Source organism: Sturnus vulgaris, chromosome 2 (genome assembly GCF_052056855.1).
Source record: "Sturnus vulgaris isolate bStuVul1 chromosome 2, bStuVul1.hap1, whole genome shotgun sequence".
In the NCBI taxonomy this organism is placed as follows: domain Eukaryota; kingdom Metazoa; phylum Chordata; class Aves; order Passeriformes; family Sturnidae; genus Sturnus; species Sturnus vulgaris.
Genome location: NC_142244.1, coordinates 26,540,237 through 26,559,133, shown reverse-complemented (window position 1 = coordinate 26,559,133; position 18,897 = coordinate 26,540,237). Strand labels below are relative to the sequence as shown.

The 18,897-nt window shown below is 45.2% G+C and overlaps 1 protein-coding gene and 1 long non-coding RNA gene across 2 annotated transcripts in view; one reads left to right on the top strand and one right to left on the bottom strand.

Moving 5' to 3' along the window:
* The window catches only part of VANGL1 (VANGL planar cell polarity protein 1), a 50,715-nt gene extending 37,826 nt beyond the window's left edge, over window positions 1-12,889 (bottom strand). The window contains exons 1-3 of the mRNA XM_014890291.2: window positions 12,772-12,889; window positions 4,786-5,072; window positions 2,942-3,068 (exon numbers count right to left, since the gene is read on the bottom strand). Of these exons, the coding sequence (XP_014745777.1) occupies window positions 2,942-3,068; window positions 4,786-4,868 (210 nt within the window). The 5' untranslated portion in view covers window positions 4,869-5,072; window positions 12,772-12,889. The remainder of the gene's footprint in view (window positions 1-2,941; window positions 3,069-4,785; window positions 5,073-12,771) is intronic.
* Window positions 12,890-12,936: 47 nt separating this feature from the next.
* On the top strand, window positions 12,937-16,576 carry LOC148224688 (uncharacterized). Its single transcript, XR_015801204.1, has 2 exons — window positions 12,937-14,796; window positions 16,088-16,576. It is a non-coding gene; the product is annotated as an uncharacterized LOC148224688 (long non-coding RNA).
* Window positions 16,577-18,897: the final 2,321 nt, after the last annotated feature.

Here is an 18,897-nt window from a genome sequence, read left to right as displayed (position 1 = left end):
TGTGCCACTCACTGTACCCCCAGAGATTCTTCTTCCAGCACATTTAATGAGTAACATGACATAAGTCTTGGAAACTGTAGTAATCACCAGTTCCCATGTCCAGGGCAAGGACTAGTATTCTTCCAGCCCACAAATTCTGCAGTGCAACTGCACCACAAAAGCAGCTGGAAGGAAATTTTTCATTTTAGCGCATCAAGCCAGTTGTTGCTGTTACACAATCAAAAACATGTTCTCACATTATTTTTCCATCCGTAACAGAAGCAACCACACCTCCCAGCAAGTTCTTCCACTTCATTGTCTTTCATTCTCCTCTACAGTAGCACTGCCCTCAGTAGCTGACAATCTAATAAAAGTTTAGTTAAACCAACATATTTCAAGGTGATCGCAGAGGATATTTTCAGGTATGGGGCTTTTAAGTTTAGAGGATCCTAGACTGCCAAGTAGCTCTGGTATTACAATCCAGGCCATTGTCAGAAGCCACTTACAAAGAGTCTTACCTGAAATACAGTCACCATACAGGCAAGTTTCAGATTACATTATGTGTTCTGAAAGTCTCATTTCTTCCCTAGCTAACATCAGACAATGCCTACGTTGGTTCTCCCATGCTACAATGCCTCCAATCACTCCTTCCAGGTGCTGGCACAGCCAAAGAGTTACACTGACGTGTACAGATTTGACTCACAACTGCTGCTGGAGTGACTCATGCACATGGAGGCTAATGATGCTTCCCACAAATGCATGCCGAAGAGAGGCAATGCATGTGGCTCTGCTGCTTGGCATCTGGCACCTTTTATAGCAGCAATGCTCATTCAGAACCACATTTTTCTTTTATTCCTGAGAATATCTTCCTGCAGCCTGTGTCACTAACAGAATTTGCAACTTCCCTCCGACTTCTCCAACTGCACATGCTGAGCAAAACAACTTATTTGAAAGAGACAGGCATAATTTTAAACCTTTATTCACCTCTTTTTAAGAGCTAGAGGAAAGAGTCTTTGGGAAAAGAGTAGACTGAAGCAGCACAACAACTTTGAACAACTCCCAACTCCAGGGATTTAACTTCTAATGCACTCCAAGACATGACTGCCTCCCATGCTTAGAGCAGTAGGGTTTTGAGACAGACCAACCACAAATAGTCATCATCTTGAATTAATATGAGAGGTTTTTTGAGTCACTTCTCACCAAAGCAGAGGCCTCAGAAGAGATATCTGCATTGTAGTATGTCCTGAAAGGCAGCATATTCCTACCACATTTTCCTCTTTAACAGCGTCTCTGCAACTTAGGTATTTCAACTATTTAATGTTTATGCATTAAATAGTTCTGCATAGTTTCCTCCATTTAATAAGCAGCAAAATTGTGCAGAAAGAAGAAGGGACATGAACAGCATAGCAACTTAAGGCTACATCCCAGAAGACAACAGGCAACCCTAGTCACAGTTTAGCCCTTACAACTCTTTCCACTTGAAAAAGTGGACTACAGCCTAATACCAAAAAAAAGGGCATTTATATGGAACCACAGACTCAGAGAATGCTGTGGGTTGGAAGGGACTTTAAAGATCATGCAGTTGCAACCCTCCTGGCATGGGCAGAGACACCTTCCACCAGACCAGGCTGCTCAAAGCCCCATCTAACCCCGTCTTGGAACATTTCCAGGGATGGGGCATCCACAGCCTCTCTGAGCAATCTGTTCCAGTGCCTCACCACTCTCAGAGCATGTAATTTCTTCCTAATATCCAATCTACATCTACCCCCTTTCATTTTAAAACCATTCCCCCTTGTCCTATCACTGCATGCCCTTGTGAAAAGTCTCTCTCTGGCTCTCTTGTAGGCTCCTTTCAGATACTGAAAGGCCATAAAATAAGGTTACCTCAGAGCGTTCTCCAGGCTGAACAATCCTACCTGCCTCAGCCTTTCCTCACAGCAGAAGAAATTTGAGGCTAAATCTCTAGTGGCACACAGCTGTTGGACCTACCTGAGGACATTCTGCTCCCTAGGAAAAAAAAGTCTGGCTCACATATCAACTTATTTAGCTTTGGCTTTAATTGAGGAGGCTTGCATGAAAACAAGGACTTAGGAAGTCACCAGTACCTTTAGAACTATTTAAAATAATAGCTGGGACTCATGAAAAAAAGCATCTGATTACAAAATACCAAATTACAGAACATAAAATGAGCACACAGTAGCTACATGAAGACTCTTACAAGTACCACCATCCACAGTTTGGCTGGAAAACACATAATTTTTTTTTTTTTTGTAAAGGCAGAAGTGGAGCCCCACAGCCCATAATGATTAACAAACCCCAAATCCATCCCAGGAGGTACTGAAGCATCCTTCATTTTATGTCTTGCAGCATCAGCCATTCTTTGAAAATGAATATGCACCTTCACATCACCTGTTACAGCAGAGCACTGGATGCGTCCTAGGTACAATCCAAATGCAGTATTATTCTAGTTTTTATTTAACCCATTTTTATGTACAAACTTCCTCTGAGTTCACCCTCGTTAACAGCTATTTCACACTAGTTCTAAATTTCTTGACTCCTCTCCCTATTGGAATCCTGATTCTAATGTACTTTACATCATTACCTGGAGCAAATCCTGATTAAAAAATGAAATACACAAGTGAAAGGGTTGACCTGAATAATGCACAGTAAGATGATGGAAACAGATGTGTCTATAGAGCTTGGCAGATGACATTCCAGAGAGAGGTGCATATTAGTGCCCAAGGAGTTGTCACATCAGCTCTGGTGCTGTCAGAAATAACATCCTCAGAACAAGACAGAAGTGATCGAGACCTTGGCTGTATGCACAAATAAAGGGCACCTATAAACCATGATTCCTTAGTAAACAGCATGCAAGAAATTCTTTCTTCCTACTCATGAGCCAGTAAGCCACATGCTCTGTCCCACAAGACACACTCCAAGTTTGTTTTCACGCCCTGCTTACCTGGCCCTCCTCTGTCCGAGAGGCGTCATTCCCAAGCAGTGGCTCTGCAGGAGGTGTCTGGATAGTGACAGACTTCTCAGACCGACTGCCATCTTTGCTTCGGGGAGATTTGTGTCTGTCGCGGCTCCTTTTTGAAACAGAGGAGGAGGAGAACAATGTTACCGGTTACTCTATGGAACAGGGCCTGAAATGTGCTGCACCTCTACCTGCAACAGGTGCCCCAAGCACTAGATCAGTCAAGTTTGTCCACCTCTTCATCAACACAGACACAGGCTGTGACAAAACAAGATCTGGAGGAGGTAGAAAGGGACCTTGCCCAGACAAGCTGACAGCTGGAGGCTGGGACAGACCACCCCCTCAGTCATAGCAGAGGACAGGGATCCATGCCCATCACCACATGTTCTCTTAAAACAGCTTCCATTACTGCTGTGCTTAAAAGGAAAGCCTGCATTCTCCAAACAACTGGCAATTCCATTTGAAATTTACTGGTCTATGCAGTTCTCCACCTACAAGAAGTGACTTGCAGAGACATGTCCAGTTAACACAAGGAATTAATCAATAGAGCTTTAGTTCCTGCAAAGCAGAGTCTTGTCATCTCCGACCTTAACACTATAGGACAATTGGTGAAGTTTATTTCCACTGGTTAATAACCTCAAGTTAACCTCTCACAAAGAAATCAAGAACATCAAGGGTACACAGCTAGTCTTTATTTCCAGAGCACCCTTGCAAACCTCACAGCTTCTCATCTGAGAAAGTCTCAAGATGAATTAAGCCCTACCAATCTGCTCCCCAATGTTTTTCCTCCCTGTTCCCAAATGGACAGGAAAAAGCAGCCTTTGCACTGCTCAACCCTCATGAGTATCCCAGCTCTGCCCCTCTCTTGGAATTACTAAAGCCCAAAGGTTTCATGGGATGACACTTTTTCCAGTTTAAGGGCCCTAGGATTTTTATGTTGGTTTTGGAACTCTAAAGGCATCTTTCCACACAGCATTCTAAGTTTAAATGAGCAAATTGTATTGGGGGGGTTGGACGTTAAGGAAGGGAAAAAAGGCAAATGAGATGTTTTCCTCAATAACTGGATTGTGAGCAAAGAGACTTTATGGAAAAATTCTTTTTCCAACCACGCAGGATAATTGCTTCTGAATTGGAAAATTATTTTGGATCCGCTCAGTAATAAGTTGCAAACACTAAGTGGCACATATTTTACATGTAAAACTAAAGATGATGTAGGAAAAAAGAAATAAAATGTTTCCAAATAATCAGAAGTTTCAGAGCAGAGGGGTTTTTAGGCTGTTGAACTGCCACCACAGAGAGGACTGGCTATTCAAGCTCAGGAAAGCCTGACTTCTAATCCAATCAGTGCTGATAAAGGACCTGTTGCCAACTCGAGTACCACTCAAATTCTATTTAAAAAAACCTCAACACACCATTAACAGAGTAGCCTGGAAGAGGGTGGGGAGAGGCAGTAAACCTTATTGTTACAGAATAAAGAAATGGCATCAGAAGACAACTAGCAATTATCAGTTTAGGAAGTCTAACATGTCTTCTCCCCAGTTATTGTACTCATCCCCTACCCTTTAAGAGGGGAGTTAGGTGATCTTTTATTTCTGCTGGCACCATCCCAATCTTTTTGGCCACACATAACCCCAGCATGCAACCAACAGGTTGAATACTACTGAATTATCAACTTCAAGTTTCCTTACTGTGTTCCCCACGAGGACTTCCCACACGTATCTCCTCCAGAGACGTGGGGCCACTGATTTTATCCTGGCTTACAGTTTTTTTCCCCATTGGACATGTCCTAACTTAGAGCAGTAAATAATTAAAAACAAACATTTCCTTACCCTTGTCTGTGAGCTTTTTTGGAGTGACCTGAGTAGTGGGAGTATCCCGAATATGTTGATTCTGTATCCATTGCAGCAGACATTGGGTCTGCACGGAAGGGGCACAGATTCTATTTAGAAGATGAGTTCCTGGTGCTCCTGAGGTGGAGTCCGTGGTAAAAGTGCTTTCCTGGGTACTCTTTGCTTCCCAGTCATGGGTGAGATCTGGTCCTCAGAGACAGAATGAGCTTCACTTAAAAAGAATCTGATCAGAAGGGAGGGAGGTTGCTTAGCTTCTCAGAATCGACCTAAGAAATGAGAAACAGGCATGGAAGTGCACACTAAGCAAAGCAAGACATCAATCCTCCTGCAGGAATTCCCTCACTCTGGCCACATACCACACTCATCAAGCCTGTCCTGGTCAGCACCTCTCTTTCTGATCTAGTGAAATATATGCATTTGAAGAGCTTTAAATTAACTCAAAGCATCTATTTTGCAGAGTTTAGCCCATTCAACCAAAAATCTGGAAGAGACAGTCAAGATCACCTGGTAGATATAGTGACTTGGAGAAGGCACAGCAGACTTAGATATCAAAATTCACCCACAGAAAAAGGACTGGGCTTGGCTTCAACACCACATCTCTTCTCCTGTGTGAGGCACAGCCCAAATAAGCCCAGATTCAGAACAGCAGCATTATAGCCTATTTACAGGGGGAAGAGGTGAGGGTGAGGGCAACTTACCTAGGAGAAATGCTGGAGAGAATCAGCCCACTGTGTCTGAACCTGCTTTGTTTTCATAACTGCAAGGTGTGCCTACTATACGGGCACATTAGTTACTATACAATCATTGGCAGTATGAACACCTCCCTCTCTTTCAATTTTATTAAAAATCATCTCTATATATACACACACACATTAATAACACTGGGGAGAGTCGATTAGAGATCATGTCTAGCTTATATGGGCCAAACTTCTTACAATGTACTTCCATTCAGAACAGCAGCTAAAGTCACATCTGCAAAGGGCAGAAGAGGCTCATGCTTTTTGGAACAGGAGCAGGGCAACATTAGAACAATTCCCAACAGTAACATGTCAAAACCCCTGCGCCCTGTGGGAAGGAAGGGTAGACATTTTCCAAATCTACATCCTGCATTAAGTGAGAAGAGAAACAAAAAGGAGGGGAGTTAAGAAGTTAATCACCATTTTGGGGAAACATATGCAAATAGGGAAGAGGGAAGGATTGCAGCTATGGACAGAGGTATGCTGGCACAGCCTAGCACTCCTGTGGCACACAGGAGCATTCTCACATGCCTTCTGCCCAGGCAACTGCTGCCTCCAGCAAACACAGGACTAAAGCCAAGCTGTGCTTTCAGAGTGGGCAAAAGACCACTTTAAAATTAAACTAGATCCCACCGTAATTTTCTGCTCACAGCAGGTTTCAAAGCTGTTAGCAATAAAACAGGCAACCACTGCTTTCAGCCCTCTTCTTCCCCAAAGACAGAGGGACAACAACAGGAATCCTGCTTTGGCCAACAATTCTTGCCAGCAGTAAGATTCCTCCACTAACACCTCTGCAAAAGCTCATAGCAGAGCAGAGACTTCTACCACATGCAAGCTGTACCAAAGAAGGAAGCCTCTTCCTCACAGGGTTCCTTGGCTGGCGGTGCAATTTGCAACGAAGTAAAGCAGCACCCCCACTGCATCCAGAGCTGCAGGTATTTGCACAACACTTGGGCTTTCCGGGGCTCTTGGAAAGCAGAAAGGCATGGAGACCTTTTGCGTACAGGATTCCCAAGCTCTAAGGGCATATTGTGCCTCGAGAAAACTTTAAGGCATCAGGGTATACAAAAAGGACAAATAAGGATGGGACCATAAAGCCCGGTTTCAGGAGGAAAGGAATGAGGATGGATTTAAACACAGTAAAACATAAAGCCAAGGCACAGCACAGTTTGGAAAACGGCATAATTACTGTAACAAGAATAAAAATCCCCCAGCCCAAGATATGATGTTAAGACCCATTAACTCCCTAGATTTGCATACAGCCTGTACCTTACAGCTCCAGCAATAGGCTGTGACTCATTAAAGCTGATTTTTACCTCTACTGTCCTGCTAGGCAACCACAGAAAAATCCTTTCTCTGTGTTTGTCTTCCTCTGATAAACGGGGGTGAGGCCACAACCTCACTACGTTCAAAAAGCACTATAAGGAGATGGCTACACAGGACTTTGGAGTCATTAGGCACCACGGACCAGAAATACCCTCAGCTGAACAAAAGGTGACAAGTTATTGTAGTCTTAAACCACTGTTTGTGACGTCACTGGAGTCCCTTTGAGAACAACCATTACCTTCACAGGTACAAACCACTGCATTGCAAGAATAAGAAAAGCAAGGCGAGCTGCTGGCATACATCAGTAAGGGTTACATATTTTTCTAATCCTTCTAGGAAAGTATAAACTCTCACCCTTTTCCTCTAACCACATAAAAGAATTTTCCCCCAAATCCCAGGCACAAGAATCAGAGCTGAGATGGGGACAGGAAATAGAGCTCCTCTTCTGACCCTTCTCACCCCATAAGCACAGGATCATACTTCTCTGAAGGCCTCTGGGAACATTTCTGCAGGTAGAGACTGCTGTGGAAATGCACAGGCTGCCTGGACAGGACTCATGAACAAGCAGTGCCCATTTAATGGTGAGTGAAGCAAGGCACTGCTGGGCACCAGGCAGAAAAGACCACCACAGGAACATCAGGGCAGGCTGGATCACACCAACTTTCCTTTTCTGTGTAAGCAAGAGCAATGGTTTTGACGCAGCTCTGTGAAAAGTCAACAAGGTGGCCCCCCAAAACCATCAAGTCTCCTGGATCGCTGTCAAAAGCAGTAATCCTAGAAGTATTTTCCAACCTAAATGATTCTACTGCCATGAACTCAGACTCCACACCTCCTCCTTGCCCCGACTGCAGGATACACCAGTGGCTAAATACATCTTCCTGTTGAGGCACTCACAGGGCTGTCAGGAACAAAATTTATCTACCCAACCTCAGCTGGAAAAAGCAGACCACTGGCTTTGCCTAGCGCCCAACTAAGACAGACTATCAAGAAGGCTTCCTACATTTGTCCAACAGAGGGTAGCCTGGATTGCTAGATAGACACCACTCCCAGTGAAGGAGGGAGCAGCACAGTCCAAACACACACTCCTCAATAGCCATGCCAAGCCAGTTACCCACCTCCTGGTCTATTTCATAACAGGAAGGCAAGGCAGCCTTACACCAGAAAAGCTTCTTCTGTGTAAGAGGTAAGGAAGGGACCAAAAGACAATTAATATGCTAAACTACATCTCTGGGTTGGAGCTCTTCCAATGGCACAGACAGAAGTCAAGCCTGGATTAGCCACCACCCCAAGAGTGCCCACTACTAGAACCTGAGGAAACCTAGAGAAGATAAGCTGTACGTGTGTCCTTCATAACAAAACCATAGCCAAACTAAACACAGCCTTTAGAACACACCTCCACTACTAAATCACTGTTAATGATGATTCCTACCCCTCTGAGCAATAATGACCTTTCTGCTTAAAGCAGCAGCCCCATCATTTTGGGCCTCATCCCTTCACAAAAAAGCGTGAATTCAGAGTCCAAGGTAGCCAATCAAAATGGCTTCACAAAAGATCACTACACAGGATTCCGCTGAAGGCATGGTCTGTTTATAGGAAAGCTGGTGTAAGTAGCTTCCAACTCAGCACCACGGTTTACCACTCTCCGTTGTCTCAATACAATTCTCAGCAAGCAAACAGTTCTGCTGGAAAACAAAACAAAAAATCCCTTTTCTCTCCCCTGCCATGCTTTTGTCTTGGATCTTTTCCATGACCTAGTTCACAGCACAGCTCCAAACATCAAAACCAACATCAGGGTGAAGAGCAGCACAAGCGAACAGCCAGAGGGGACATGGGAATGCCTCCTCTGCTCCACCACAATTGTATAAACTGTACACCTAGAACTTTGCTCCCAGTAGGGCCAGCACTCTCACTTTGCCTTTCCCTTACTGATGACAGAAAGAAGCCAAGTATTAGACGGAAAACAATGGTAAGGGCACCCCAAAGTAAATTTTGTGACCCTGTGCTGGCAAGGAGGACTGCCGCACCCTGCATGACAATGAAGAAATGCAGTTACCTCTGAATACCTCAGAGATCACTGTAATTACAATTTCTACGCCGCTACACAACTCATTGTAACTCCCTCTTTTCATATGCTTATAAATCTCAAAACGATTTCTTTTGAATTGCTATTTTCCACACTGGAAGCCCAATCCTATTTCCAATGAAGTCTGCTTTGTGATCGCCTTCAAGGGAGTGCAGTTTGGCTCGAAGCCCAAGAGAAATTTAAAAGAGCAAGTCACATCTTTAAATCAAAGAGGGCAAACGCAAAGAACACCTGCCTTTTACATCCCATGCTTTCCCACTGATTTTCTCCAGTGAAGTTGATGCAAATATCTTCAGAGCAGCTCATCTTTGAAATCTTTGCACAGTTTCAATCTTGCTCTGTTTAAAACTTGCAATCAATTAGTTGGTTTACCAGTCAGTTCATGAAGTTATATCTATTTGGAAGTGCCATCTGGAGCGCAAGCAGCCACAAGTGTCCATGAGGATGTGTGCACAATTCAGCTCCAAATGCTATCAGCCTCACTTGTTAAACAGCACCAGCTGTCTATGGGGTAATGGATGCCCACGAGCTATTGTACTGAGAAATCTTTTTTTCCTTCATTTAGTGAAACGAATAGCTTTGCAAATCAAGCACACAGAACCTCAAATGCTGAGGGTTCAAAAGTAAAAACAATTAAGGCAGCTAAGCAGTGAGGAAGCTTTTTCAACTCTGGCATTGGCTTGGCTGCACAGCACTGCTGCAGGACATTCCCATTATTCACTTCAGGAAAATGAGACGTTGCATAACTTGCTATGTTCAACTGCAGCCATAGTAAGACCCATGAGCAATGCCACAGGAACCTCTTGCTTTTGAATTTCCAGAGCAGGCCCCAATCCAGCAACTTGATCTGTAAGCACAGAAGTTCATCCATGCTAATCCACTCGCAGAGCCAGGACTTCCAGTTTTAATGGGCAATGAGCTTTGGAAAACAAAGTTTTTCTACAATATTTGTGTTCATTTTTGCATGTCATTAAATAACGTCAATTTTTGCCTTATATACATAAAACTAAACCAGGCTTTTAGTCTATGGTGGTGCCTCTTGATTTCCATGCCTCTCATTCAAAAACACCCTCCGTTTAGTAGTCAGCAAATTCAAGCCCTCTAGCAATAGGTTCTCTTTTCTTTTGCTTCTCAGCGGATCCTCAGAAAAATTTCGCAGATCCCCCGGAATTTCCAGCTCCAAAGCTGAAAACCATTAGTCCCTGACATGGATATTTCAGAAAGAAAAGCCACTTGGTTTATTGAAGCAATCCACTGTTTACTCAGAATGTGCAATAACACAGGTCTGAAAACACAGCAACCGACAAGAGAAATACCCAAGCAAAACCACCACCCAAGGGAGCAGTGTTTCCAAGCAGTAATCCCCAGCCTCTTGCCTCCCTGTTACACAGCTAGAAGCTCTCTACATGGGACCCATCTGTGAAGCATTTCCCTAGAGGATGTCCTCTGCCCACTCCAAGAGCCATATCTGTGATATTCAAGTTTCTGAAGCACAATGAGCACTCAGGACTTTCATACAAATTACACCTAAGCGCCGTCCTGGTGAAAGCTTGTGCTTCCTCACTCATGGGTCTGTTCTGTGCTGCCAGACCTTCCAGAGCTCCTCTTAACCCTAGAGCCATACAACGTGGTACAAGGTATTGTGGCCTCAACCTCGACACCAGAGCATTCGGGACTGTGCACAGGAATACAGTTTTTCACACTGGCATTTAAAACTGTACTGAAACAAACGGGGAAGAGTCTCGTAAGATACTGCTGACTCTGTCTATCCTAGCAGGCAGCAACTGTACCTCATTTTCAATATTTACTTTTAGCCATAGCACTGAGATATTGAGTTAGGATTAAAAGGTATGGACTGCAAAAGGTTTCTGTACTGAAAGAGCATCTCCTCCTTTAAGACACTGCATATCTGCCAGCATCTTCTATTTAAAGTTAGAACAAAAAAAAAAGTCTACAGACCCTGAGCAAATCCCCAGTACACAGAACAGTGGGACTCCACAGTATGGAGTCTCTCTCTGTCTCCCTCGTACTCAAATATGTACAAGTCCAATGCCGTTCTATCCTTGCAAGGAGAGAGGGCAAAGGTGTTGACCCCTGAGGAAATAACCACTGATTTTTAATTTGACCCAAGTCGGAAAATTCTGACATACAGGCTAATGAGAAATTAAAAGAAGTATTGAGATAGTTTTTACACGGGTTCATTTTCTTCTTCTGAGCGACGATACCAGACATGGAGAAACATGAGCCTACTGTTTCCCACCAGCAGAACCGGACATCACAGTTCTCCACTCAGGTCTGTCTCTCAGGTCCCCACACAGCAGCACAAGCCCTGTAGCAGCAAAGCCACATTTCTGATACCATCCTTTGCTTTGGCTGCAATAGGTGGGGGTACAACAGGCAGTAGGCAGGCTACAACAACACAACATGCAGTTCTGCTAGGACAGCTACAGTCATTTGCTAGTGTTTTCCTAGTACTGTATCCCAGTCTCGCAATGACAGTAAGCCCTCTCCAGGTTCATATATCCATAAGACAACAGCCACTAGGAACAATTGCTACTTACTAACCAAAACCAAAAGGTCAGAAGCAACCACTGGGAGCTGCTGGTCAGTGGCTGTGAGCAGTTAGATATTTGCCTGGCTGGTTCCAGTATAATCCGAGATTATTCCAAAATTTCAGCTATAGGGAACATTTTTAAAGGAGTCTTTTTACAAGACGCCATCCACAATTATTTTTCAAAATTAACAACTGTAGCGAACACAGAGCCAACACTGGCCTCGTAGCTGTGGCCAGCTAAATAGCCAAACCTCAGGGGAAAAAGAGCCAAGCATGGTCAAAACAAAGCTTTTCAAAGCACTGCTGAAGCTCCCTTCTCTACAACTCTCCTCCTTAAAGTCAGGCTGAACTCACAAGTAATATCACAGAACATACTTCATAACACCCTAATTTGCACTTCCAGCCAGCGTGACTCCATTTCTTAACTCTTTATAGCTACACATATCTTGTGGGCAGTTCATTACTGACAAACCTGGGGTGAAAAAAATCCCACTGCTCCGAAGATCGAAAACCCTGCCATCAAGTCACTTATGCTTTCACAGACTGCAATTCAAAGAGTTCAACTCTTGGCATAAGAGAGTTAGCTCACCACCTTGACAACCTTCTGAATAAAAAAAAAAAAAAACCAAACCCCCGCCACCTTATTTCGCAGCAGCTCTCCTTCCTGCAACTTCTGCGCCCCCTCCCGCGCTGCCTAGCGGAATAAGCCCGAACACAGAGCAATTTGTTTCAAACGCCGTGGGCACGCAAGGCACCATCAGCACAGCATTCAAACCAGCATGAAGCCTCTCGCACGAACAGCGCACGGGTTCCTTGCAAGACGAGGTTAGGCAGCCAGAGAGCTGCTCGCTGAGCGGGGCTGCGCCCACGGCCCTCGCCGGCACCGAGGGGCTTATCCCAGGATGCCGAGACCGCGGATACGCCGCCCCAGCAGCCTCACGGCGGGGAGCCAGAGCCCCGGCCGGCAGGAGGGAGGCCACCGCCCGCCTTCCACCTCCGCCCAGGCACGGGAACCAGCACGCAGCCCGGAAAGCGCCGGGCAGGGCAGCGGGACGCTGTGGGCTGGCCCCGCAGCGGGTACTACCGGGGCTCCCAGCCGCACCGCCCGGCCCTGCAGGCATGGACCCTGCGGCCAGGCGCAGGAGCCGGCGGCTGCCACACCGCCGCCCCAGCACCGGGGTCCTGGCGGCGGGAGGGCGTGGTGGGGGCAGCGGCATACCCCCCCCCCGCCCTGCACAGACAGACGGGCAGATGGACGGACTCACCTCTCTCCCGCAGCCATCCCATGCCGTTGCCGGCACCGACCCGACCCTCCGCCGCCGCGCCACTCCCGGACACCTTCCCCGGCGGCGGCCGCCGTCGCTGCTGCCGCCGCCGCTTTCCGCTTCCTGTGCCCGGCACCGCCCCGCATTCCTCCCTCCGCCGCTGGAGCCACTGGCGAAGCTTCCCTGGCCGGGGAGCGGTTCCCCTCGCTCTTACTGAGACTCTGGCCGTAAATTTCCCCGGAGCTGGGCCCTGTTGCAGCCGCACCTGGTAGGGCTCTGCAGCGGGACCCGCTACTCAGGCCCCGAGGCCTGATTTGACGCTTGAACCTGTCGCCGTAGTTCAGCCTCCTCTGCACCTCGGGGCGTACACACGCTCCTTCACATCTGCTGCTGCTTTCCCCATCGCCCCCCTCATAGCTCCTGGTGCCCACCCCAGCGCCCCGCAGCTCTTTCAAGGCTCTGCAGCTCTCTTCCACTCAGCCATGCGCCTCGCCTGTCCTATGCCGTCAACGTCTCCTTCAGGAGAAAGATCAGTCCCTTGGAGCTATCCCATCCCACATTACGGTGTCCGTCGGTTTCCTCCAAGGCTAAGTGTATCGCCAGGCACTCTAATGCCTCACTTTTGGTACGGCTTGGTCTGTTCCTCCACCCAAAGCCTGCAGCTTCAGTGCCCTTTGCCCCTGGTGACGAGGACTGCCACGAGGAGGGACCTCCCGCTGCCCAGGGAGAAGGGCCTGGTTTGCCTAAAGCTTGCCTTGGGCACCAAATTCCTGGCACCACTTGCTCTGGGAAGGAGAGTCCTATGTTAGCACAAGTCACTTTTTCTACATGTAAATGTTGCTATTTCATTTAACCTTTAGGTTGTCTTACCCTTTAAAAATATGTAAGTGTTCAGGACATACAATGAGCTAGCAACTGGGAATGTATGAAGAAAATCTAGACCTCCTAGATTCCAGTCTTGCACTTTGAACTGCCCAGGAATGACTCAGGCCATAAATGGAACAAATGCAGAAGAAACTGAAGTTATTCCTATTAAATAGTGTATATTTTGCATTATTATGGCTTCTATAGATGGCATCCTTTATTTTTTCCCCTCCACTTTTCTTCACTCCCTTTTTCCAAAATAATGCCACAGTTTTATTTGTGGTGCTTGCCCTCTACTCAACACCCATAGCCCACAGAATGACATCACAATGAAACAGTCAACCAGGAATTACAAGAAACCTTCCCATATCACTCTGATTTGGTAGTTATATTACCTCCTATTTTGCATGGTATACATGCTTACCCAACCCTGTGACTGACTGGAAGAGTCTGATATCAACTGATAGGCTTCATCTTGTATTATGCATCAACATGTGTCTAAACTTGCCCAAGGCTTGAGTACTCTGCTGCATTCCAGGGACTGTCTCTGCACTGAAAAGCTGAAAGCCTGCCTCAGTCTTTGCCTGCTAAGGGATCTCCACGGCTCATGGGCTTGCATCCTTCCTGCTCAGAGGTGTGCAAAATGTGACTAAAGACGACAGGCTTGAGCTTACACAGGACTTACAGCTGGTGCAGGAGAGAGACTTGGTACAAGGAGGAAGGTTTTGCCTGTGCCGTGTGGGGGAGATACTGCCCTGCCTGAAAGGCTATGGAAACTCGGGAAAATATCAACAAGGGAAACAGGCCTTTACCAAAGGTCTGTAATTAGCTTTCTTTGAAAGCAACAAAGAAACTGCTAAATCTATTTATTTTCCTACCATGTTGCTCCAGCAGCTGCTCAAGAAGATTTAGAGGATTTCTCAGGACTTATTTCATGGTTTAGAGCAGCAAAACTTGTGGCAGTACCCTGCAGAAAGGAGATTGCTAAAAGATCTAAGCTAGGGATGTATACAAACCTCAATGAGGGCCAGCACCCATGCGCTGCCCAGACCTGGTGCAGATACCTGTTAGACTCAGCAGTGAAGCCCCTCACACCTAACTAGGTCAAGGTCTTACACAGAAGACTGGCAAAGGAGGAATACATTGAAGATGGGCTCCAGGGTAGGTTCTGAGATACTATTAGATGCTTCTCCCTCATCATCTGTTTAAACCTCTGAGACATGAGGAAATGCTTTGTACCAGTCAAGCTACCTATGTAGTAGGGTTATGTTCAGAAATTTGTGAAGTACTCTGCTCCTGTACACTACTGAATAGGTAAAATTAGAGTTTATTAGGGTTTTCTTTAAGGTACCTGAATGGATCTAATGAATTCATAGGAGAATTGTTTCAGTTGGAATGGACCTCTGGAGGTCCAGTCTCCCCATTCAGAACAGGGTCAACTACAGCAGGTTGCTTGGTGCTGTGGCAGGCAGGGTTTTGAACATCTCCAAAGACGAAGAGTTCACAAGCTCCCTAGGCAACCTGTTCCGATGTTTAACACATGCAGAGTAAAAATGGGGTTTTTCTCACATTTAAATGTAATTTTGTATACCTCAGTCTGCATCTGTTCCCTCTTTTCCTTTGACTAAGTCCCACGGAGAAGAGTCTGCCTCCATCTTTTTTACTCCCTTCCAACTGATATTTATACATATTGATACACGTTTATACACATCAACTCTACTCTGAAACCTCTTCTCAAAGCTAAAAAATCCCAGCTCCTGGTGTGTCAGATGTGCCAATTCTTGAATCATGTTAGTGGACTCCAGTATGTCCATGTCAAAGTTGGTCTCTGGTCCAGAGTGTGCTTGAAATGCAATACACTTTCACTGTTCTGTTTTCCTCTGCTTTGATCTTTTCCTGGAACAGTGGCCAGGAGATATTTTAGGAAGGATTTGCAAGTGGTCAAGTATATGGTCTGGCACTGCTTTATGGCATGATCTTAGATGCACACAGATAGGTGAGGAGCTAGTGTACTCATATGAGGGCAGGCCCCAACTGTTTCATGAAGTGGCACACAAGAAAGGGATATGATTTCAGATTTTTTATCCCTTTCTGCAACAGACTTGAGGTCATTTAATGAGATTTATGAGATCATAGATACTTTTATTTGCTCCAAATCTGTCATTCTTCCATGAAAAAAAAAAACCCAGTCTTTATCATGTGAATGAAAATGCTGCAACCTCAAAATCACTAGAAGCAGCAGAGAAAGGCTGGTAGATCCCCTACACTTATTTCAGGAAGTAAGTTAGTAATTCTTTTCTGCTTAAGCCACCAAAACCCAAGCCTTTTTCAGATTTTACAAAAAGCAACTTCTGCCTTTCCTTAACTCTCTGTGCATTTGTTTTCTTCAACAGCAACATGATTAGCATTCTCATTTCATACAGCTCATTGAGGGGTTTGTTTCTATCCTTAGATTTGAAGAAACACACAGGAAATTGTTACGAGTGCAAGCAGGAACATTCTCTTCCTGCCTGAAACATAAGGATCCAGACAGTTCCTGTCCTCATCCCATGTTCTGAAGGGTCTACACGCCTTCCCACCAATGCAGTACCATCTGACCAGGGCCAAGATGGGTGGATTGTATAGTCCAACATGAAATACACACTTGCAGGAAATTCAAAATACAGATATCTGCATTCTAGAGAAGACACGTGTAATTCTACTAATCCTTCTACTGCATTCCTTAGACTTGGACTTTTCACTGTGAAAAGCATGAGTTGGACAGAAAACCAGCAAGAGATGAGGCACTTTCTGAAATGTGGACATTATCCTTTGTTATGGCAAATCCATTAGGGTTTTGAATCATTCTGTCTTACACTTGGATTTGCTGATCACAGTGCATGAGCAACACTGCTATTCATCGAAATCATCTGAATAAAGGTTTACATTTTCTCTTCCAGGATTTTGTATTGTAAAGTGGTATGAGTTTTCACACAACTTGACATGTATGCCACACTTTTAAGTCATCTCTCAGCTCAAATGTTTGCTTTTCTTTTTCTTCCAAGACCTTGGCTTCACTTATTTTTAAATTAATCAATCTCCTTATCCTTATATTCTTCTGTTGATGACTTTTGTGGGTCAGATTCTGCTTTGTTTGGAGATACACACATACACTATTTTTGTTAAGACATTGAGGTTGAATTTGGTATAGATTTTCTCCATCACCTTGGAAACCAGTCTTCTTCCTTCCTCAAAATCCAGGCTCCACCTTCCCCAACACACAATGACATATGCAGGTAATTTTTGTCTCTGACAAAATTCAGTGACAAAATCACATATCTATAATGTCCATAAAACCTGCTTCATTTATGAGGTTGGTATTGTTTTTACTACTTCCTGAATAGAAGGGAAAGATCATTCTCAAGTTACAGGCCACTAAAGACAAAATTTGTGTGCATAATGCCCTGAGAATCAGAGGCAGTGCTTTGTCAAGAAACACAAGCATGAGCTGAGCCAGCATAAGTATAAATGTCACTCGGAATTACAGCCTGCTTTTATATAGCATCAGCTGGAGCCTCCAGCACGGAATGCAAAGTTTTTTTCCTGAGACTGGATGTCACTTCATAGGTCCTATCTGATGAAACTGCTTGTACAGCCAATCTGAGCTGTGCGTGATCGTGCTCTCAGCTGCTGATCTCACTCCAATAACTTACATCGAAAGTTTAAGTAAACGTGCAATGACAGAAATGCACAAGGTGCCACTTTTCAGCTCTTCTGCTGCAAAAAAATCTTATTTGGAAGGAGGGAGAGAGAGAGAGAGAGAGAGAGAGAGAGAGAGAGAGAGAGAGAGAGGCCAGAGGGACATGACTACAAAATAACTGCTTCCTTCCCTTTTGGGGTGGTTGCTATTTAGAAAGGGAAAATGCATAGTACTGCGCAGCTGACGAAACAGCATGACACATTTATTTTGTATAGCAACTTGTATAAAAGCTGCTGAGCCCTTTATAGAATTAATTTTCTGAAATACATTATTTCTGCCCAAATAAAGAGAAATGGTGGTGGGTAGCAACACTAGAAAAACTAGAACTTCACTTGGCTGAGATTCTGCAAAACTGAATTCAAGATTCAGTTGAAATCTCACTTCCATTTCAAAGCAGACAGAGGTAGAACTTTCCTTTGGGTTCAGCAGATTTAAAGAATACTAAAGAATATTGTTTAAAAAAATAAGAAAGCAAAAACCCCCCAACAAAGTCCCCACATTCTAGAAGCATTTCCTAAGAATATTTTAAGAGAAGAAAACAAGGTAGATTTCATCTGTACAGTTAAAAAGGATGAGAGAGGAAAAGAACCTGATTTATTTATTTGCCCCTGAGTTAGAGGGCTAAAATCTGTTACATGACCTTTCCTCTGTGTTACAGGTACCTCTCAGCTCCCTGTACACCTTAAGGGGTAAGGGACATTAACAGTCAGCCCTCCTCTCCCTTATAACTCTAGTCAATCATAGCAGGGTGGGGGGCACAGGACAGGAGCTGAAACAAAGGAAAGCATGAGGCCTCAAAAAGGAACAGCTGGCTATAATGGGGGCAGACACACTACTTCGGTCTGTTCTGGGGGACCCAGCCACAGGACAAATCCTCTGTTTATATGCAGCTGGTGGCCAGAGAACCCGTAGGTGCGTGTGAAGCTGAGGAACAAGACTGCACGCACTGGAATACTTGGGAACTAAAGCTTTTAACAAAAGGCAATAAACATGCTGGAAAAAGAAGAGGTGGAGGAACAGAGCCTTGAGTCTGCAGACTGAAATGATGTGTTCAGTCAAGCTGCCAAAGAAAAAAGCGTAATTGGTGTTTAAATTCTGGGAAAGAGGGAGAGTTTTTCCAGGCTGAAGAAGCATTGTGAGCTGCTGCAGCTGATTAACAGTGCCACCAGCCGGCCTGCTGGAAGAGGGCCAGTTTGAGAGACCGGGTAAAACAAGATACATCCACTCACCACCTCTGACCCCTCCAAGTCCTCACAGTAGGACTCTGATCCTGCAGGCACTTTGCCAAATGCAGAGGGGAGCTGTTCCTGGGAACATCTGCAAGCAAGGTCTTACCCATAGAGGTGCTGTGCAGCACTGGCTGCCCTCAGCTGCAGTAGGGTCAAAGGGGGTTACAAATCCCATGGGGTTGTCTGCTACAGCCAAGAGTGAACGACAGAGTATCCAGCTCAGGAGGGCTTCTCCTCGTGTGGAGCACACCAGTCAGCATAATGAGCCATGGCAGGCCTGGAATTATTAAATAA